General features: G+C 34.1%; 1 protein-coding gene and 1 non-coding gene across 2 annotated transcripts; one reads left to right on the top strand and one right to left on the bottom strand.

Moving 5' to 3' along the window:
* Positions 1 to 7846: 7846 nt before the first annotated feature.
* LOC113752481 (probable LRR receptor-like serine/threonine-protein kinase At4g36180) lies at positions 7847 to 9014 on the top strand. The gene is made up of 2 exons (XM_027296591.1): positions 7847 to 8423; positions 8566 to 9014. Exons 1-2 carry the CDS (start codon positions 7847 to 7849, stop codon positions 9012 to 9014), a joined length of 1026 nt encoding a protein of 341 aa, XP_027152392.1.
* A 10808-nt stretch (positions 9015 to 19822) lies between these two features.
* LOC113754569 lies at positions 19823 to 19929 on the bottom strand. The gene has a single exon (XR_003465252.1). It is a non-coding gene; the product is annotated as a small nucleolar RNA R71 (small nucleolar RNA).
* Positions 19930 to 22470: the final 2541 nt, after the last annotated feature.

Below are 22470 nucleotides of genomic sequence, written 5' to 3'. Positions count from 1 at the left end.
ATCTTTAGTGCTTCGTTGATTCAATCAGATCAGCATGTAAATACTACGAGATTGCATTTACTTATTTGCCAAGCTACTAATCCCCCAAAAAGGCAACAACCAAAATACTACTTAGAAAAATTAATTCATTATTTTTAACTAATATTAGAAAAAGAAACGAAAAAGAAAAGCATAACCATAGACCATGAACCACTAAGAAAGGTGGTGGAACAGCTTTCCACTTCCGGAGTGATACCCACCCTCCGAGTACCGAACGCAGCATTAGGCCAAAACAAATTTGAGTCCTGCACACATCGAAATGCATATACGGCATTATGCGTTCGTATCCCTATGAGATTTTTTTATTATTACACCGGTTTCCTCTAAGGTTTGCAAAGTTACACTGACCTTCCCTGGTAGCAATTTGGGTCCAATTACTTACATCACGTGGTGTGAAATTACTACTATACCCAAAGACATTACATTATGTCTTATTTGAAGACTAATATTTGACAAATGAGTAATTAGGGCATAAATTAATTAATTCCAATTGATTAACAAAAATAACTGTGGTGAAGTCCATAATCAGAAACTATAACTACAATTACAAAAATAGCTCCATTTTGTGATTGATATCAGTAACAAGAGCAACGAATCAGTCCTATACAATATGAGAAGAAGGTATCTTGTAGAAGAAAGAAAACTAAGGACAAAGATGGAGAAAATAAAAGCTGAACATGAGGGGAATTTCTATTAAAACTTGTGAGGCTGTGATAGTAGCAAAGTGATTTAGTGGTTTTGAAGGAGAAAGAAGGGAGTAAAAAAGCAAAATCTCAAATTGACAATCATAGCAATATAGGTAATCAATTCCTTGTTATCTCTGTCTAATACATGTTAGTTGCATATCACGAAATTTTCAGAGTTGATCATCATAAATTAAACCCTGCATGTGAGAACAATTAACTTAGTTCGCTGATAAACTACAAAGCATGACAAAAGAAACCTCTTCTCCTTTTATTAATTCTTTCTAGCTTTTATTAGTTTTCATTATTTTACTAATACAACTTGTATAGCTACAAAAGGGGCATTTATGAGAACTATTTTTCATTTTAATCCTCAAAATACCTTTTTAAGTGTACTTTTCTGATTTAAACTGATTTTGTTACAAAACACTTAACCTTAGGCGAGGTTAGTGTAATTTTACAAATCTCAGAGAAAGTAAGTGAAGTAGTCAGAAACTTCAAAGGAGGTTGCTGAAATTATCCCTATCTTAAATCTACTTGTCTGTGCTTTCCATCCAAACAAAGAGAAGAATAGCCGAAGAGAAAATGATGAAGCGGTCTAACTTCCCAGCCACTCATTTTATTTATCTTACCATTTTGAGTAAGTTAGAGCGTTTACACCTTACAAAGGGAAGGGTAAATGAAAAGACTGAGATTTGAACTAGAGATAGTGATTGCAATATTACTTGACTCCAGTATCACCCTGGATTAGGGGCATATAGACTCAAATGACAAGAAAAGGTGCCTAAAATTCTCCGAACTATATATCACTATCATGCATATTAGTCCTCTAACATGCATGTGTATTCACGCAAATTAATATGGCTGATGCTTTATTGTTTGGAAAAAATATTTTCACTTGAATCACAAATACATTTTTTAATTACCTTTTTATCATTCCAACCACCATTTTATTTCACATACATCAAACTATAAAAAGTGTCACAACAATTATTCTAATAATGTCAATCCCTAGCTTTGAATTTAACAATTGGTTCGTTATCCACTTATTAATTCTTTGACAGTATATTTGTCCGGTCTTAGGTAGAATTTGATTCTCTTTATCCACCTTCTTTTCTCTGCTTCATCCTTCACTCACCTTCTAAATCTAAAATAGAAAATAAACATAATGAAAATGGCTCTGCCGTAGTCTAATTAACCTAAATGCCTTTATCGTAAACTTCTCTCAGGTCATGTTATGGACTTCATATTCCGCGTTTTCAAGTCTTCAGTATTACTGTTGAAGTCTTTTGTCGAGAATAAAAAAAAACTTGGGCGCCATCACAGTGGAATATCTTGAATAGCCTATGATTAATTATTTAATCCAAGAATTATTGCATCTCAATTAATTGTGATCTAAGCTGATGAATACCCTGTACGAATTAAACCAAGTTAGTTGGTTGCTTGGGTTGAATTCCTTTTTAAGACTAACTGAGGAGGAGGTACTGAGATTGGTGCCATCCACCTTCAAATTTTCAGACACTTGATTTTAGATTGGCTTGGAGTAGTATCCTTTCATCATTCTTGGAACATTATGTTATACCCAAAATTCAATTTTGCCACATAGAATGCTAAAGCACCGGAATTGCTTGTGTTACCAATTACTCGAAAGCGGGACAATACATAAAAAAGCTAGTCCGACAAAATCTAGTCGCCCATCGAGGACCAAGAATCAATTTTTTTAAGAAAGTAAAGTTAAAATTGAGAATGTTACTAAACATAGGACATGATGATAAATTAATTATCACCAATAGACTAGGAGAAAATACACTAAAATGGCAAGAACAAAGATTTTGGTTTAACCTTCCCACCCCTCCTTATTTCCTTCCAAATCCCAAACTGCCAAATTTAGGAATCAAATCCTGAACTTGGTAGCAAAGAGACTTCCTCATAGAAACTTGGTGAATAAATGAGGGAATTCTTTTTTTTTTTTAATGTTGTGTTTTTCATTTTAGGATATTTCAAAATATTTGTCATCTTAATAAAATTAAGGTTGTTTTTTATCACTTTTTTCAATATTGTCCCTATCTTTAGTTGTATGTCAAGTTATATTCAAATTTGAATTTTAAATTTTTGAGGGCAAGTTTAGAAACAGATATCACTCTACCCTGGGACTACAATAACTGATATCAGAGATTCTTGACTAATGCCTCAATAATCACTTTCTCTACCTTATTTATTTCTCCCTTTGCCATTGAGTAATTACCTAATATTTTGATATAATAGCAACAGAAAAATTCAACTTAAAATTATTGACAAAAAAAATTTTGTGAATCGAAATACCAACTTTCCATGCTACATATTTTAGCTAGATTTTCTTAATTCAAGCATAATGGATAATTGTTATGCTGATAAAGTGGATTTGGAGATAAGATAGCGATAGAGATAAGCACAAAAAATGAAAATAAAAAAGGGCTCAGATGTTTAAGTTACATTTTTGTTAAACTTCAAGATTTCTTGTGTAAGTTGGACAAATATTGAGAGAGATCATGTGCTCTAACTAATTACCTTTGGGCAGTTGACCACTATCAAAGATTTTAGGTCTTGATGGGGGTGAAAAGTCAAACGTTCAAATTTTACCTCCCATCAATATGTCACTATATGTGGTTTCTTCTAAATCCATATGGGTGCATAGCGCACCTTTTCTGGTCCGATGTTGGTTCAGACTGTTCAGTCCTCGTCGATTTCTCTAGATCCTGTTGGCCTCTCCCTCCACCCCCGGACTCTAGGTAAGAGTAAAGAGATCATGTGCTCTGAATATAGGGAATTTATGTCATTGTCCGAGTTTTGGTAGTTGGGTCTGAACGTTCCCACTTAATCTGTCCAGTCAACTGCCTTTCCTTCGTGTTAAAAGGACTGTATTAATGGCTTCACTTCTTAGTTTGCCATGTTACTTGGAGGACAACAAACACAGAATCTGGAGTGTAGGGACTTAGACAGGAGTAGTTCTTGACCAATAAATAACTTGTCTTTCCACACAATGAATGCCTTAGACAAAATAGGGCCATGGAGGATTAGGACACTTCTCTGCATCCTCCCTTCTTTTATTCTTCAAATTTATTTTTGTATAGAAGTTTTCAAAGACAAATAATTTTAGCTGGGCTTGGAGTAATATACCTTCTATCATTCCTGGAAAATTGTTATACTCGAAATGCCACAAAGAATGCTAAAGCACCGGAATTGCTTGTGATATCAATTACTCTACAAAAACTCAACAGCGGAAGCTGAAGAAAATACATAAAAAGCTAGTCTGAGGAAATCTTGACAGCCAATCGAGGACCCCAAGAAATTTAGAATTGAAAATATAACTAAAAATAGGACAGGATGATAAATAAGGTTTGTAATTTTGAAAGTAATTAAGCTGTCTTTTTGATACTTGGAGAAGGGTTCTGTAGTAATCTACAATCAAATGATAAAATCTAACAAGGCCTTAGTCTGTAAATAACTAATTTTGAAAGCATAGAAGTAGTCCATCAATTGCAATTTTGAGACTGGGGTTCTTTGTTAAAGGATGTGATTGCAATGTTATGTGATTGTCACTAATAGACTAAAGCAACAAGACAAGCAAATTAGAATTCCCCCAGTAGGCATTTAATTCCTAGCAAGTAAAGGACAACAAAACGTCAGCATCCAAAACGCTATTGGGAAAGAACCCCAGTCCAAGTTGAGGTACAAAGCTTCCCCACGCAATAGATTCACCAAATTGAGCAATAGATTTCCTATAAGTTATTTTCTGTTGTGCTAGGGTAATATGTAGCAATCTGATAGAAGAAAACAATAAAGTAGCAAACATATATCGGAATGGAAACTTGGTGAACAGATGAGGAACTTCAATTTATCAACGTCCAAGGGAATCATCAACCATGTGGTATACCACATTTGTGGATGAGTATTTTCTTTTTTTCATTTTTTTTGCCACACACTTATTTCTACAATGTGGTAATATATCACTTCCTCATGGACAATGGGTAACAGAAATTTACTAATTCACGTGTGTAAACACAATCCAGTTTTACAATGGAAACACAACTACGATACGTTGTGGAAAAATTTTAACTCAACCCCAAGTATATGCCTATATAAGTCCTGCCCAATGTCACGATTTATGCTCATGTTTTATTAATTGTTTGGCATTCCTCAAATGATATTAAAATATATATCATGTAATGTTCTCAACTTCTTTTTCTTTCAGCTTTTGGCTTTTGAAAAGTAAAAGAAAAACTAAAATCAGAAGCTACAAGATGTCTACTTTTTCCAATAATTCTAAAATTTGAATTCTAATTTGGAATTTTGAAGAATCAACGTTTACAAAATGCGAATTAATTGAGAAGAGGCTCTATCCGTTATAATGTTCAAACTATGATATTAATGGAATGTTTTTGCTAGGGGGAGGGTTGGGTTAGGTAGTAAGATGGGAGGGATTGTAAGTATGATATTTTTGGTTTAATACCTCCAAAAAAAACTTAATAGAATATTTTTGTTAAAGTACATTTTCTAAATCAAAAAGGAAATTGCACATATACGAGCTAAAGTTTGCATTTACCTTTAGAATTCAAAAAAGTTAAATGGAAGTGCCATCGTAGTTCTTTTATAGTACCCTAAGAGTGATAAATAAGAAAAGTGGACAAATTATCTTTTTTAAGTACAGTTTTCTAAATAATCATGGTAGTCGTGATATATATTTTGTACAGGTCAAATTCCAAAAGATATTGGTAATCTTCAAGGCATGAGGAGATTCTGGATGGCAAGAGCTAACATGAATGGTAAGAGTGTTATCTACATTCACCTTATGTTTTAAGAAATTAAAAATATGTATCATAATAATAATCATGGTTTGTGTGAAATATATACACACATATACCTTTTATTATTGCAAGGAGAAATTCTAAGGGGAGAGGATGGATTGGATTGTAAGGGGAAGAGAGTGTCAGTGAGAAGTTTCGAATTCAAAACCTCCAACTTACACAAAAAAAAAAAAAAAAAAAAAAAGAGAAAGTCTAACATCAGTCTATCAAAGCATATTACCTTTTACCTTTCTGGTTAAAGCATTCAACTTTACTATCCCTTAAACTTTGAGTCTGTTTAATAGAAGATTATTTTTTTAAAAATTTTGAGCATATTACCTTTTACCTCCCTAAGTAAAGTATTCGACTTCACTATCCCTTAAACTTTGAGTGAATTTAATTAGATAGAAGATTATTTTAAAAAAATTTACAATGATCTATAGTACTTTTTATGATGTAATATATATGAGATAAAAAGATAACTTCTTGTGATGTAAGTTTGTTAGAGCACATTACCTTTTACTTCCCTAGTTAAAGCATTCAACTTCACTATCCCTTAAACTTTGAATGTGTTTAATAGAAGATTATTTTAAAAAGGGTAAAAAATAAAAAAATCCCTTGTGGTAAATCTAATATATAGAAACCCCCCCTCCCCCCCCCGGTGGCTTCAAAACGTATAAAACGACATCTCATACTTTGAACTAAATTGTAAAGGTGATGGTATCCATTAAAATTAATGAAAATGGCTTATTGGAATCTAAATTTTTTTTTCTATACCTAATTTGAGATAAATTTGCAATCCAAACATTCTTTATAATTGTGTAGGGGTATATCATGTGCCTAAATTTAGAAATAGGAGAAAGAGAAGTGTTGATTTTGAATCTACCCAAAAAAGAAGAAATAAAATAGTGCAGGTTTTGAAAAGTTAAACAAGTAATTTAGTCCTATAAAAAAAAGGATTATAATCACTTTACCCCCTTAACGTTTGGTGTCACTATCAATTTCCCCCTTAACGTTATCTTTTAGTCACTTTACCCCCAAAACTAGCTGTCAAATTTAATGGAGTTTGTTAATTAAAGTGAAAAGACATGTTTAACTCTTAAAATGATTATCACTTTACCCCCATAAACTATAGTCTCATTATCAATTTACCCTCTAGAGTTATTTTTTAGACAATTTATCTTACCATTAAACCAACTTAACAAGTTAAAAAACTTTAGAAGCAAATATCCTCCTCTTTGCATAATAAAAATAATAAAAAATTTAAAGTGGCTCTTCTCCTTTTTAGTATCAAGAAAAAAAAGTCAAAAAATTCATTTCTTTCTTCTTGGCAATCTTATTAATATTGAAAAAAATAGAAAGATGGAGAGGGGAAAGGGAGACGGAGAGAGAGAGCTCAATTTTTTTTAAAAAAATTACAAATAAGAAAGAATTGAATACTTTTATTATTATAAAATTATTTCACTTTTCTGTTTACTACCAAATTTCAATCCTAATCTGGACAACCTTAAAGTAATATGATAATGCTATACTTTTCTTTATTTTCTTTCTTTGCAAAATCTAATTTTCTCTCTCCTTCTTTCCTATCTCTTTTTCTTTTTTTGAGTATTAATAAGTGTGAAAAAAAGAAATTTGAGAAAATTCTTTTATTTTTATGTTTTTTGATCTCTTAAAGTGAAAAAAAGAAGAAGAATAACCATTCCAACTTTTTTATTTTTAATTATATATAAAAAGGGTAAATATATTTAAAATTTTTTGACCATACTAATTAGATTAACGATGAGGTAAAATGCCTAAAAAATAATGTTAGGAACTAAAGTGATTGTATCACTATAATCTAAACGAGTAAAGTGATAATAACAATGTAGTAATGCTATAAAATAAAAAGGGTATTTTTGTCCAAAATTTCTTAATATGTTGAGTTGAATTACTTATGGGGGTAAACTGACGAAAAGATAACGTTAGGGGGTAAACTGATAGTAGTGATATAGTTTAAGGGGGTAAAGTGATAATAACCCATAAAAAAATAAATAGTTGAGAAGTGACTAAAATATCCAATATCACACTATAAGCAACTGCAGTATATTTCCTTCTATCATCTAGCGTGTGAATTGTAATCTTGGATTTTTCAGGCAAGATACCTGAAGCGGTTGGTTACCTTAACAAGTTGGAGGAAATAATACTAGACATGAATAGGTTTACAAGTCCCATCCCATCCAAACTGTTTACTGTGTCTTTGCTACGAGTAATATCCATGGCAGAAAATGATCTCCGGACAGTCTTCCCTCAAGTTTGGGTGCCATGTTAGCCAATCTTGAAGAACTTTATATTGGGGGAAACAGACTAAGTGGAGTCGTACTAACATATATCTCCAATGCTTCAAGACTTGCTCATTTAGACCTTACATCTAACCAGTTCACAGGTGTAATTCCTCGTTCTCTTGGTGACTTGAGACTTCTAAAAATTTTGTGTCTTGCGAACAACAGTTTTTCCTATGAATCTCATTATGGGGAATTAAGCTTTTTGAATTCCCTGTCAAATTGCAAATATCTAAATGTGTTGTGGCTAAATGAGATTCCTTTCAATGGGTTTCTTCCAGTTTCTGTTGGAAATCTTTCTAGTAATCTGGAATCTTTTTATATGAATGATTGTGGACTTTATGGACAAATACCAAGTTCCATAGGAAATTTAAGTAACTTGGCAGACCTGAATTTGTCTCAGAATGCCCTGGAAGGGACAATTCCACCAACCTTTGGAGGGCTATTGAAACTTCAGGAAATGGATCTTGGATATAACAAATTTCAAGGACCCTGTCCTAGTGAATTATGTTATTTATTGAACTTAGGACGATTAAGTTTGAGCAGCAATCTGCTTTCTGGTAGACTTCCTAGTTGCATAGGGAATATTACTTCCTTAAGATATCTATATCTGGACTCCAATAATTTAAGTTTTAACTTGCCCTCATATTTGTGGAGACTCAGGGATATCTTGGAGCTCAATTTGTCCACAAATTCTTTCAGTGGTTCTTTATCCTCTGAAAAATTTGAAGGCACTAATGATTGTGGACCTGTCTGTCAATAACTATTTTGGAGATATTCCCATTGCCATAGGAGCACTACAGAGTTTACAGGCACTATCCTTGAAGCATAATAGGCTGCAAGGATTTATTCCGGAATCTATGAAGAATATGTTGGAATTACAGTATCTGGATTTGTCATTTAACAATTTGACTGGTGAAATTCCCAGTTCACTGCAAGTACTCCAGAATCTTGTATACTTCAATGTGTCCTTCAACAGATTTAGAGGACCAATTCCACATGGAGGACCTTTTGCCAATTTTACGAAGCTATCTTTTCTCTCAAACGAAGCATTGTGTGATGCTCCTTGGCTCCAACCTTGTCAAACTTTTGAACAAAGTTCAAGGAAAAAGACAGTCTTGTTTGTGTTGTTGGCACTGTTGGATCCTTAATCCAACATTGGACTTATATGTCAATAATTATATGTTGCAAACTGTCAATTAAGGTTAAACCCAATTAAAGTGATCAAATATAGTTTGGACTTAATGTATCTAATAGGGTGTGGACCTTTAATGTATAGAGACCTAAGGGCTCCTATTTTCATGATGGGTTGAAATAGGGTTCCAAAGGATAACAGGAATGTTACCTATAAATAAGGTCATGATCCCCAGGTCACACAGATTCTATTTTTGTCGTATTTTCTAGTACCACAAAATATAGCTCTTTCCTGATATCCCATCGTCAGGAAAGATACCAGAGAGATACTAAAGGGCTCTTTCAAGAATCGGTAAATACGTGTTGACCTGGAAGGCCACCCCAATACCTTTGGAGATTCATATATCAGTTTGTCGATATGAATCCAGATATGCTTCCGCATTTATATTACAGTTATATTCAAATATCTGATATTGGGATCCTGAAAATCTTACAAGTGGTATCAGAGCCTCCCCAATATCAAAATTTGAATTTTTAAGGTGGTAATTAATTTGGTCTTATTCATGAGTACACGGATTCCTCGTTGATTCTAATATGGCCAATTGTACTCGATTTTGACTATTCAATGGTTACTGTACTCGTGAATAGTTGTGTTTGATTCTGACTATGAGTCTGTGGACCCCTGCATGATACACAAGTCATGATATTGTTGTGAAATTATGTCTTCTGATTGGTTGCAAAGGTCATGATAGGGCCGAATTCTACATGACTTCTTTAGTCATGTTTTCGGCTTTACGGCTTCTTGTCCTTTTTTTGGAAGTCACGATTGTGGCTCTTTGTTATGTCTTTATGAATTGTGATAGCAAGAATGATGATTCAAGCTCTCTTATTTTATTTATTATTTATTGATATCTTGTGAATAATGAATGTTTACAGTAAGGGGACCATTTATGATTGCATAAGGACATATGGATTATGTGGTTTACCGTGGATTCCATATTAAACAACTTGTTTATATAGCTTTTATGACTTGTTTTCATGTTCAAGAATAAATATGCATATATTAATATGCTAAGAAAATTAGGGTTTATTTAATTTAAGTGAACCCTAATAAAGTTAAAATATGACATTCAAGTCCTATAAAGTCCGTATGTTTGACCCACTAAATATATAGTTTTATAAAGGATTTAAGGACTTCAAAAAAAAATTGGGCTTGAATAATAAATTGGGTCAAATTATGGGTATGGACCTTTGGTCCAATAAGTCTTGATCCAATTGATTAGGTTTGACCACGTTTTGATCAGAGTTGACCAAATGTGACTTTGATCAAAATTTTTGAATATTGGTATGATTACATATATTTTGGAATAAATTAATTGAAATAATATGCCACAAAAGTAACCTCTATTATGAAAATTAATTTATTTTAAAATATAACTAGTTGGGTACTTGTAATTTTATAAATATTGATCGATCCAAAGAAAGGTCAATATTTAATAACATTACATGTACACTTGTGATAATAAATACGTGATAATTATTTGAATTTTTTACATGTGATTTATAAATTAGCCCAAAGAAAAATTTATTTTTGGATATGTTATTATTATCAGTATTTATTACTGCATCAAGATATCACTTAAAAGTTAATATTTTTGTCTAAAGACAAAATATTAATGAAACATCGGTATCTTGAGATGGGACTACCATTATTTGAATTTATTATTGTTTTGGTTTATGTGAGATTGTTTTAATTATATTATATTTTTTGTTCAGTTGCGAATGATCTTACAAATATTACTTCCAACATCAATAATATTTCTATGTTGAATGGCACAAACTTCAAGTCTTGGAAAGAATGTCTCTTGATAGTACTTGGAGTAATGGATCTCGATCTTGCGTTAAGAGATGATTCTCCCCCACCTCTTACAGATCAAAGTACCTCTGATGAAAAGAAAAATAATGAAAGGTGAGAGAGATCGAATCGCTTATGTCTGATGATCATTAAAAAGGCCGTTCCAAAAGCATTCAGGGGAACAATTTCAGAAATGATAGTAACCGCTAAAGAGTTCCTTCAAAACATTTGTCAAGAACGAAAAGGCTGAAATTAGTACGCTCTTGACACGCCTAATTTCGATGAAATATAGTAGTAACGGTAATATCAGAGAGTACATTATGGAGATGTCTCATCTTGCCTCAAAATTGAATGCACTCAAATTGAAACTCTCCGAAGAGTTTTTTTTTTTTTTAAATGTAAGTTGGAGGACTCGAACCCGAAATCTCTTGCTTACACTCCCTCCCTCCGTACCACCCAACCCATCCCTCCCCCCCAACTCTCCGAAGAGTTACTGGTGCATTTGATTTTAATATTTTTTCCTACACAGTTTAGTCAGTTTAAGGTGAGTTATAACTGTCAAAAGGAGACTTGATTTCTAAATAAATTCATTTCACACTGTGTAGAGGAAGAGAAAAGGTTGAAACAAGATTAGACAGAAAGTGTCCATCTGGTATCAACCACTTATAATAAAAGTAAGGGACTTAAGAGAAAGAAGGAAAAGGAACTGCAAGTACAGCGCCACAAAAGAAACAACAAAAGAAATCAGATAATCAGGGAAAGAATAATTGTTTCTTCTGTGAAATTGAAGGGCATAAAAAGAAGTATTGCACCAACTATCACGCTTGGCGTGCTAAGAAAGGTATGCTTCTTAATTTGGTTTGTTCTGAGGTTAATTTAATTTCGGTACCTAGACACACATGATGGTTAGATTCTGGTGCAACAACTCATATCAGTGTGTCTATGCAGGGTTACCTGAATTGACGAATGCCTAATGATAATGAAAGATGTATCTATGTGGGCGATGGCAAAACAGTTCAAGTTGAGGCAATTGGAGTTTTTTTATATTATTGTTAAACACCAGATTTTATTTGGATCTCAATGAGACATTTGTTGTACTGTCTTTTTGACGAAATTTAATTTTTATTTCTGCTTTGGACAAATTTGGATTCTTGTTCATTGAAAATGAAAAATTTGAATTGTTTCATGATTAAAATTGGTTGGTTCTAGTTCTTTAATGCACTACGATAATCTATATTTAATTGATACAATTGTCTCATTTAATGAATCTCTGCATTTGAGTACTAGAGGAGTAAAGAGAAAATTAACCAATGAGAATTCAGTTGCATTATGGCACAAGAGATTGTGACATATCTCCAAACGGAGAATAGAAAGACTTGTGTCAAATGAAATTCTCGACTCTTTAAATTTTACAAATTTTGATGATTGTATTAACTGTATAAAGGGGAAACAAACCAATAAAAGAAGATTTGAAATCAATAGGTCCTTAGACGTCTTAGAACTTGTACATACGGATATTTGTGGGCAATTTTCTACATCTGCATGGAATGATCAACAATATTTTATAACGTTCATAGATGATTTTTTCAAGATATGTCTACAAATATCTCATTTCTGAAAAATCACAGTCACTGGACGTGTTCAAAATTTTTAAAATCGAAGTTGAGAATTAACTCAATAAAAGAATTAAAAGCGTCAGATCTGACCGTGGTGGTGAGTACTATGGTAGATATGACGGTTCAGGTGATCAACGTCCAGGACCATTTGCTAAATACCTAGAGTAATGCAGTATCGTCCCACAATACACTATACTAGATTCACCCACTACGAATGGTGTAGCTGAAAGACGAAATAGAACGCTTAAAGATATGGTAAGGAGTATGATATGTCATTCTACTTTACCAGAGTCACTTTGGGGTGAAACACTTAAGACTGCAGCATATATTATTAATAGAGTTCCAACTAAAGCAACTATCAAAACCCCTTATGAGATTTGGATAGGGAAAAAACTCAGTTAAAAGCATCTGTATGTTTGGGGGTATCCAGTTGAGACAAAGCCTTACAGGCCAAATGAAAAGAAATTGGACTCAAAAACAGTTAGTTGTTATTTTATTGGACACTCTAAAAGATCCAGAGGTTATAAGTTTTATAATCCCATAACTAAATCAATTTTTGAGACAGGAAATGCCCGGTTCTTTGAGGATATCGAGTTTGGGGGAAAAAATACAGTAAGAGACATTATCTTTAAAGAGGAATATATTAATATTCCCACGGTGTCATTGATCTTGCTCAAGATCCTATTCCTGATCTTGATCATGATATGACAAATCAAGACAATGTCGAAGAGTAAACTGTTATAGAAGAACAAACTCTTTTTCTCTAAAAACCAGTGCCATTAAGAAGATCCACTAGAGAAAGGAGAAGTGTATTGTCAGATGATTACATTATTTTTCTCTAAGAACATGAGAATGACTTTAGATTGATGGAAGATGATCCAATCAACTTCTGTCAAGCCATGAACAGTTCAAATTTTTAAAAGTGGATTGATGCTATGAATGAGGAGATTAAATCCATGAAAGACAATGATATTTGGAATTTTGTTTCATTGTTAGAAGGAGCGAAATCCATTGGTTGTAAATGGACAGTTAAAATCAAAAGGGATTCGAAAGACAATGTGAAAAGATACAAAACTCGTCTTGTCGTCAAGGAATTTACACAAAAGAATGTATCGACTACAAAGAAACCTTCTCTCCAGTCTCTTCATAGGACTCTTTGAGAATTATCAAGACATTAGTGGCGCATTTCAATCTTGAGCTATATCAGATGGTTGTAACGACAGCGTTTTTCAATGGTAACATTGATGAAACGATTTATATGGTGCAACCAGAAAATTTTGTATCAGGAAATCCAAAAAATATGATTTGCAAATTTAAAAAATCCATCTATGGGTTCAAACAAGCGTCTCGACAATGGTATTTTAAATTTCATCAAGTGATCATCTCATTTTATTTTAAGATGAATTTAGTAGATGATTGTATATACCATAAGTTCTGTGGGAGCAAGTATATTTTTCTGGTATTGTACGTTGATGACATTTTACTTGCCAGCAACGATATTGATCTATTGCATGAAACTAAGAAATTTCTAACTAAAAATTTTGAGATGAAAGATCTTGGTGATGCATCTTTTGTGTTAGGCATACAGATACACCGGAATCACTCTCGGGGTATTTTAGAACTATCACAAAAGAGCTATATCGAAAAGATTCTTAAAAGATATGACATGCAAAATTGTAAATCATGTGACACCCTTGTGGCTAAAGGAGACAAATTTAGTCTTGAATAGTGTCCTAAGAATGCTTTTGAGGAACATCAGCAGTAGAGAGTCTAATGTATGCTCAAGTATGTACGCGTCCGGATATTGCGTACATTACTAGAATACTGGATAAATATTTGATTAATCCTGAATTAGATCATTGAAAAGCAACCAAACGGGTCTTACAGTATCTACAGAAAATAAAAGATTAAATGCTTACGTATCGGAAGTCAGATGAGTTCGAGATCATTGAGTATAATGATTCCGATTATGTTGGATGCCAAGATACTATGAAATCAATGTCAGGATATATCTATTTGTTGGTTGGAGGTGCCACATTCTGGAAGAGTACTAAACAGTCCCTGATAGTATCTTCTACTATGGTTGCATAGTTTATAACTTGTTATGAGACATCCAATCAAAGAATTTGATTGCAAAACTTCGTCACAGAATTATGTGTAGTGGATAGTATTGAAAGACCACTCAAATTATTTTGTGACAATAAATCAGTAGTCCTATATTCCAATAATAACAGGAGTTCGACGAAATCTAAACATATAGATATCAAATTCCTAACTGTTAAAGAAAGAGAACAGAGTGGACAGTTATCGATGGAGCATATCGGGACAAACTCCATGGTTGCGGATCCGCTTACTAAGGGATTGCCACCCAAAATGTTTCATGAGCATACTGCTCGTATGGGTGTCATGTTATTAAATGATGTACAGTTTTAGTGGGAGTTTGATATTTTAAATGCTCTTATGATACTTTTTCGGTTATTAATGATTTAACGATATTTTATGCATAAATAAAGTTTGGATTCATTTACACTCTGACTTTGGTATGGTTTGATCTCGTGAAAATTTAAGATGGACTAGTTGGAAATAGGCATGTTTTGATTACATTACATGAAATTTCGATGCTACACATCCATATCATTATTCATGCCATTCAATTATATCAATATATGTGACCATTAATGGGTCGGGTTACGAATTTGTAACAAAGCGCTTTGATCCTATATTGGTATGATTGATGGACCGAATTGGTTACAGATACATTATGATAATGACAGTAAAATTGAGCTCATACGGTTAATTGCGAAACATAATTATAAGGTTACACATATAGGTCAAGTAGGAAATTGTTGGATTCTTAATCCAACATTGGATTTATATGTGAATAATTATGTGTTGCAAACTATCAATTAAGGTTAAATCCAATTAAAATGATCAAATATAGTTTGTAATTAATGTAACTAATAAGGTGTGAGATTTTAATGTGTAGAGAGTTAAAGGCTCCTATTTTTATGATGGGTTGAAATAGGGTTCCAAAGTGTAACAGAAATGTTACCTATAAATAGGGTCATGGTCCCCAGGTCACACAGATTCTATTTTTGTTGTATTTTCTAGTACCACAAAATATAACTATTCCCTGATATCTCATCGTCAGGAAAGATACCAGAGAGATACTAAAGGGTTCTCTCAAGGATCAGCAAATACGTGTTGACCTGAAAGACCACCCCAATACCTTTGGAGATTCATATATCAATTTGTCGATATGAATCCAAGTACGCTTCCGCATTTATATTCTAGTTATATTCAAATATCTGATATTGGGATCTTGAAAATCTTATAGGCACTTGGATCAGCAGTTGTAACCATGGTAGTTTCGGTTTTGGTGATAAGAAAGTAGAGAAGAAAAATTGTGTCTCCATCTAACTTAGATCCAGATACAACATTTGAGAGGGTATCATTCCACGAATTCAGACAAATAACGAACGGGTTCAATGAGGGTGCATTACTTGGCTCCGGAACCTTTGGTTCTGTTTACAAAGAAACACGAGAAAATGGGATGGCTTGGGCTATAAAGGTTTTCGATTTGCAGCTCGATGGTGCATTTGAAAGCTTCGACAGGGAATGTGAAGTCTTACGGCATCTTCGTCATCGTAATTTGACTAACGTCATCAGTGCTTGCTCAAATCCTGACTTTAAAGCTTTGATACTTGAATACATGCCCAATGGAAGCCTTGAGAAATGGCTTTATTCAGGCACTCAAATCTTGAACATCATGCAAAGACTAGACATTATGATAGATATAACCTGTGGTTGGAATATCTCCACTATGGTTATTCAACTGCTGTGATTCACTGTGATTTGAAGCCCAGCAATATCCTACTAGATCAAGATATGGTTGGTCATGTTTGTGACTTTGGAATTGCTAAGCTGTTGGGAGATGGAGAAAGTGTGGTACAAACAAAGACTCGCTACATTCGGAAATATTGCCCCAGGTAACTCTTCTTGATTGCAATTCCAATTTTTGATGTCAGTCAAATGATGTTTTGACTTTTAACTAATTAAAATATTTTTTATTCAGTACCGAAGTTCTGAATTCACGTTATTAATTGAATTTAGCAAACGAATTTAATTCAATATTGATGCTAGAGTATGGACTAGAAGGACTGGTTTCAACAAGTTGTGATGTATATAGCTTTGGGATCACATTGATGGAGACATTTACTAAAAGGAGGCCTAAGGATGAGATTGCTGAAGAGTTAAGCCTGCAGCATTGGGTACAAGAATGCTTACCAGATTCTGTGATTCAGCTTATGGACATGAACTTAGTTCATCTTGAAGATGAACCAGTCAAGAATAAGATAGCATGCATATCATCTATCCTGGAACTTGCTTTATGTTGTACGGCAGACGCTTCTAAGGAAATGAACATGAAAGATGTCCTAAAAGCACTCCAGAAGATTAAACTTCAATTCTCTGAGGGGCTCAAACCTTTGAAGCAGGTATATAACTGTTATATAAAGATAACTAAAAATTGCAATTTTCTTTTTGAAATTTATGACATATCAGGCAATTATTCAAAAAAAAAAGAAAGTATTTGTTGATGCATTACTTTTAAGTATCTTCTGTTTTGAATATATGGCAGAGGCGTATGGTGTAATTGTGGTGAATCCTTTCCTTTGACTCCGTGCACACCAACCAAATGCTCCAAGTTCAAGACAGGAGCAAGAATTTTTTTTTTTGGGGGTCAGAAAGGATGTTAATTTCTGTATTTTCTGATGCGGCATTGCTGATTCAGGTAGCTTTTTAACAGTGGTTTGCTCGCAATGTCATCAACAATTTGCATTTTCCTCCGAAGATATATGTTGGTGCTTAATTTTGCTACATGGTTATGTCGCTGTATCTTGTGCATGTTATCTTGAGCTTGCAAATCATATCCTATGAAAATGATCTTCAGTGAAAATGTCTGTAACTCATTTTAGGAAGAGCGAGAGTCGAGATGCATGTAAGACAGCATAAACAAGGCATGAATGCAGGGCAGTAGAATAGATTTCAGTTCAGTAATTTCTTGCCTTCGTGGACAACTCATTTATCATAAGAACTTGATAGCCTATGCAATCTCATGAATATTGTCTTTCGAAACGGCAAGTCCTAAAAGTCTCAACGCTTGGGTGATAATAATCAAAATGTAGTCACTTCAATTTTTAAAAATCGAAAATCATGCTCTAATCTAAATTTTTAAGTAGGTTTGGTAACTTAACTATTTTAAAAACTATAAGTTGATTACCCAATTTTTTTATTTGAATCAATTCAGCTTTCTCGGTAACTCTTTTTTCGGATTCTTTTTGAACACCCCTATCAAACAGAGCCAATGACCTACCATCTCCATCCGTCATGCTACGAAATGGAGGGAACATTTGTTAAATAGCTCTAGTTTGTGAGTTTACTCTTAATGGACCTCTTCATTAGACTGTTGATGATTTTTTAACGTCTCATAAATATATATGAGAACAGTTAATAATATTGCCTTTCAATCTGAGAACAATAAATAAGAAAAAAAAAGTACTGTAATGAAGGGCTAATTGCAGTTTGCACCCCCAACTATTGCGTGATCGGAGTTCGCACATTAAAGTTCTAATTTCTACAATCAACTACTTTAAACTTTTGATTCCTAGAACAATTTAAAAATCAAGCCAAGTTGGATTAAAAAACAAGAGTGGTGTGACCAGTCTACCGTTATTTTTTTTTATTGAACTTCGAATAATAGCCTTTAAACAATAGCCTATTAAAAATATCTTATGAAACCCAAAAGAAAAATAAATTAAAAAAATATAGTTCATGCATGAGAAGGTCCAATATCACCAATGTGAGACATAAATCTTCCTAGGTAGGTAAGTAAATTCATGACCAAATTAATATGTCGATAGGTTGCAATTTTTCCATTTATTTTATAATTAATTTTCCTTATTACCTTACAAAATGTGGATTAATTGTCAAATTCTACTCACTTTTGAAAATTTATAATTATTATAGGGAGTGGAACAAAATACCATAAAAAGGTGTCAATTTGACGGTAGCTACCAGAAGAGTTTGAGTGGTAACAGGAGACACGAGACCAATTGAAGACAAAATTGAAGATTGTTTCCTTATCCGATAAGGAAAGTACGGCAGAGTAGTAGCAGTAGGACTCTTTCCTTTTGTTGGTTCCTGTAGCCGTATAGTAGGAAAATAAGGAGAAAAAATAGCAGTCATCGACACAGTAAATCTTACGGGCGTACCTAAGATTATTTCTCAATTAGAGTAGTGATTGACAGGCGTACCTCAATCATCAACACAGTAAGGAGGAGTTGACTGTCATCGCTTGTTTGACAATTATAACCTATTTATTAGTTAATAATTGGAATTATCTCTGCATCGATGATCAATTAGTTGAACCATTGCTGAAGTTATTGCTTGACTAGAGCTTGGCTATTATTAATTTGATTGTAATAATTTGTCATTTAATTGTTAGTTGGCTATTTACTTTTATTCGAACAGTTTAATTGTTACCAGTTCTATAAAAACCCCCCTTTGTTAGTTTGAATTTCAAAAGAGACAAATAACCCCAATTCCTGTGGATTCGACCCTACTTATCACTATCTATACAAATTATATTTTATTTGAGCAGGTATTTATTATTGCACAGGCTCGACAACCTGTCAATTTTTTGCACCGTTGCCGGGGACTGGCGTTAGTTAATTTGTTTCTTTTTAAGTTCATTCTTGTTTTAATTTTCTGATATTTTTTTCTAATATATGTCTCGTTCATCTAGTGCAGGTGAATTGATCTTTGACCCTGAGGTAGAGAAGACCGCGCGGAGGACACGAAAAGAGACCAGACAGCTTAAAGAGGAGCAATCTAGTGCTGCATATCAGAGACTTGATCTGGAAGTTGAAGCGACGCATTCACTTGGTGATACTTCGAGTGACTCGAATCGATAAGAAATTACTATGGCTAATGCACGAACACTAAGGGAGTTGACTGTCCTTGATTTAAATCAGCAGCTATTATGCATTACTTTTTCAAGTTTGAATGATAACACCCCATTTGACCTAAAATCTGGTATAATTCATCTTTTACCATCTTTTATGGTTTACCAAGTGAGAAGTCTTATAAACACTTGCAAGAGTTCGATGTTATTTGTAACAGTATGAAACCTCCGGAAATTACAGAAGAACAGATAAAAATGAGGGCATTCCCCTTCTCTTTGAAAGACTTCGCGAAACACTGGTTGTACTACCTACCACCAAGTAGCATCACAACTTGGGACCAGCTGAAGAAAAAATTCTTAAACAAATATTTTCCTGCGTCTCGAGCTGCAAGTTTAAGGAAGGAGATATGCGGTATCCAGCAACACCTAAGAGAGTCGCTCTATGATTACTGGGAGCGATTCAAGAAGTTGTGCATCAAATACCCTCAACACCAAATAAGTGAGCAATTGTTCATCCAATATTTTTACGAGAGGCTACTTTTCAGAAATAGGAGTATAATTGATGCTGCAATTGGAGAGGCGTTGGTGAACAAGACTCCTCGAGAAGCGTAGGAGTTAATTGAAGGAATGGTCGAGAATTCGCAGTAGTTTGGTACAGGAGAGGATGTCCCGACACGCAGAGTGAATGAAGTAGAAACATCATCTATCCAACAGCAATTGACGAAGTTAACATCTTTTGTTAGGAAATTGGCTGTAGGAAATGCGCCGCAGGCCAAGGTGTGTGAAATTTGTACTGCCACGGGTCATTCTACAGAGATGTGTCCGCTGATTCAAGAAAAAAATGCAGAACAAATAAATATGGCTGGCTACGCGCCCGCGCCAAGAAAACAATATGACCCGTATTCGAACACTTACAATCCTGGTTGGGGGACCATCCCAACCTCAGTTATGGAGGAAATAGGCAATCCAATTTTGTGCCAAATAGACAACAAGGGTATCAGCAGCAGTATCAATCTCGACCACTACCTCATTCGCCGAGCTCCAGTCCATCTTTGGAAGAAATGATGAAACAATTGATGGCTAGTACTGCGTAACATCAGAAAAAGATGAACTCCAAACTGCAGAACATAAGAAATCAAATGAGCCAGATACAAGCAATGCAAAATCAGATGAATCAGATGGCAATAGCAATCAATCGTTTGGAATCCTAAGTTTATGGAAAATTGCCGTCTCAACCTGAACTGAACCTGAAGAATGTAAGTGCAATGATCTTAAGGAGCGGGAAGGAAATTCAGAAACACGAACTTGTGATTCTGAAGTATAAAAATAAAGATCGAATTGAAAAAGAGCTTGAGGAGGAAAGAATAAGAAATGCAAATCCAAAGGTAATTCCTGATTCTATAATTAAAGTTGGAACTAACTTACCATTTTTTTCGAGCAGGTTAGAGAAACTAAAGAAGCAAGATAAAGAAAAGCAGATTCTAGAGGTGTTTCGAAAGGTGGCAATCAAAATCCCTTTGTTAGACGCGATCAAGCAAGTGCCAAAATACGCTAAATGCTTGAAAAACTTGTGTGTCAACAAGAAGAAGTTGAGGGGGGATGAGTAGATTGTGGTAGGTAAGAACGTTTCAGCGATTTTACAAAGGAAACTACCACCTAAATGTGGAGATCCAGGTATGTTTACTATCCCCTATAAGATTGGATATTCTAATATCAAAAATACCGTGCTAGATTTAGGGGTTTCTATTAATGTGATGCCTAAATCAATCTATGATTTCCTAAATTTAGGACCTTTAAAAGAAACAGGGATAATAATTCAATTGGCTGATCGTACATTTGCTTATCCGGATGGGGTAGTTGAGAATGTTTTAGTGCAGGTAGATAGACTAATTTTTTCTGCTGATTTTTATGTACTTTACATGGATGATGAAAGTGCCGCAAATCCATCACCCATTATATTAGGAATGTTATTCTTGTGTACTGTCCAAACTAAGATTGATGTTAGTAAGGGTACTCTCACAATGAAATTTGATGGAGAAATAGTTCATTTTAATATTTTTGATACAATGAAATATTCTGTTAACTCTTACTCTGTATTTGCTATTCATGCTATTAATCTTTCTATGCAAGAATTTTCTGAGTTTGCTTGTAGGAGTCAATTCAAAGTTGCTACGAACAAGTATCAGAGGATGAAATGAATTTATGAGATGAAAAAGAACAGAAAATTAAGAAAGAAGGCTGCACTCAATAGCTATTTGGATCCCGAAAGAAGGCCACAGATTACAAGAAAAATTGAATTACATCCAGATTAAATAGTGGTGTTTAATGTCTAGTCAAAGATGTTAAAGAAAAGCACTTATTGGGAGGCAATCCAATTTCTTTTAGTTATTTGTTCAGTTTTATTTGATAGTTTCAATATATTTTCTTAGAGTTTTTCCAGATTTCTGATTTAATTTTTCATTTTTGATAATTAGTAGGTGTCCCCCTGACATGATACGCCCCGTCAATAGGGCGCGTGGTAAAGTGCAACTCCCAGGTTCCTCATCAGAAGGATTTCCGCCGTCATGACGCGCTCGCATCAAGTCACCTGGAGAGCTCTTCTTCGATCCTGGAGAGGACTAGCCGTCATAACACGCCCGCGTCAACAAGGCGCATGGTAACTTTTAATTCAAAATCCTCATCAGAAGGTTCTTACCCTCATGACGCGCTCGCATCACCTGGACACGTGGTCATATGCAATTCTCAAAGTGTTCACCAGAAGGGTTCTCACCCTCATGACGCGCCCGCGTCAAGGAGATGCGCTATAACTTTCAAATCTTAACTCCTTCGTCAGAAGGGTTTTTGCCTCAAACATGACGTGAAGGTATGTACAAAAAAAAAAACCCGAAACCTATTTTCTTTTTCTCTTTCTTCCTTTCTTTTTCACTCTTTCTTTCTTTCTTTTTCTTTCTTTCTCTTTTCTTTCTTTCTTCCTCCCTGTTTCCCTTGTCTTTCCCTTTCGGCCGAAACCCTACCAACTCGCGCCGCAACTCTCTCTC

Source organism: Coffea eugenioides, chromosome 11 (assembly GCF_003713205.1).
Source record: "Coffea eugenioides isolate CCC68of chromosome 11, Ceug_1.0, whole genome shotgun sequence".
NCBI classification, from domain to species: domain Eukaryota; kingdom Viridiplantae; phylum Streptophyta; class Magnoliopsida; order Gentianales; family Rubiaceae; genus Coffea; species Coffea eugenioides.
The sequence above is the reverse complement of the archived record's forward strand: the minus strand, read 5'-3'. Positions and strand labels throughout refer to the sequence as shown.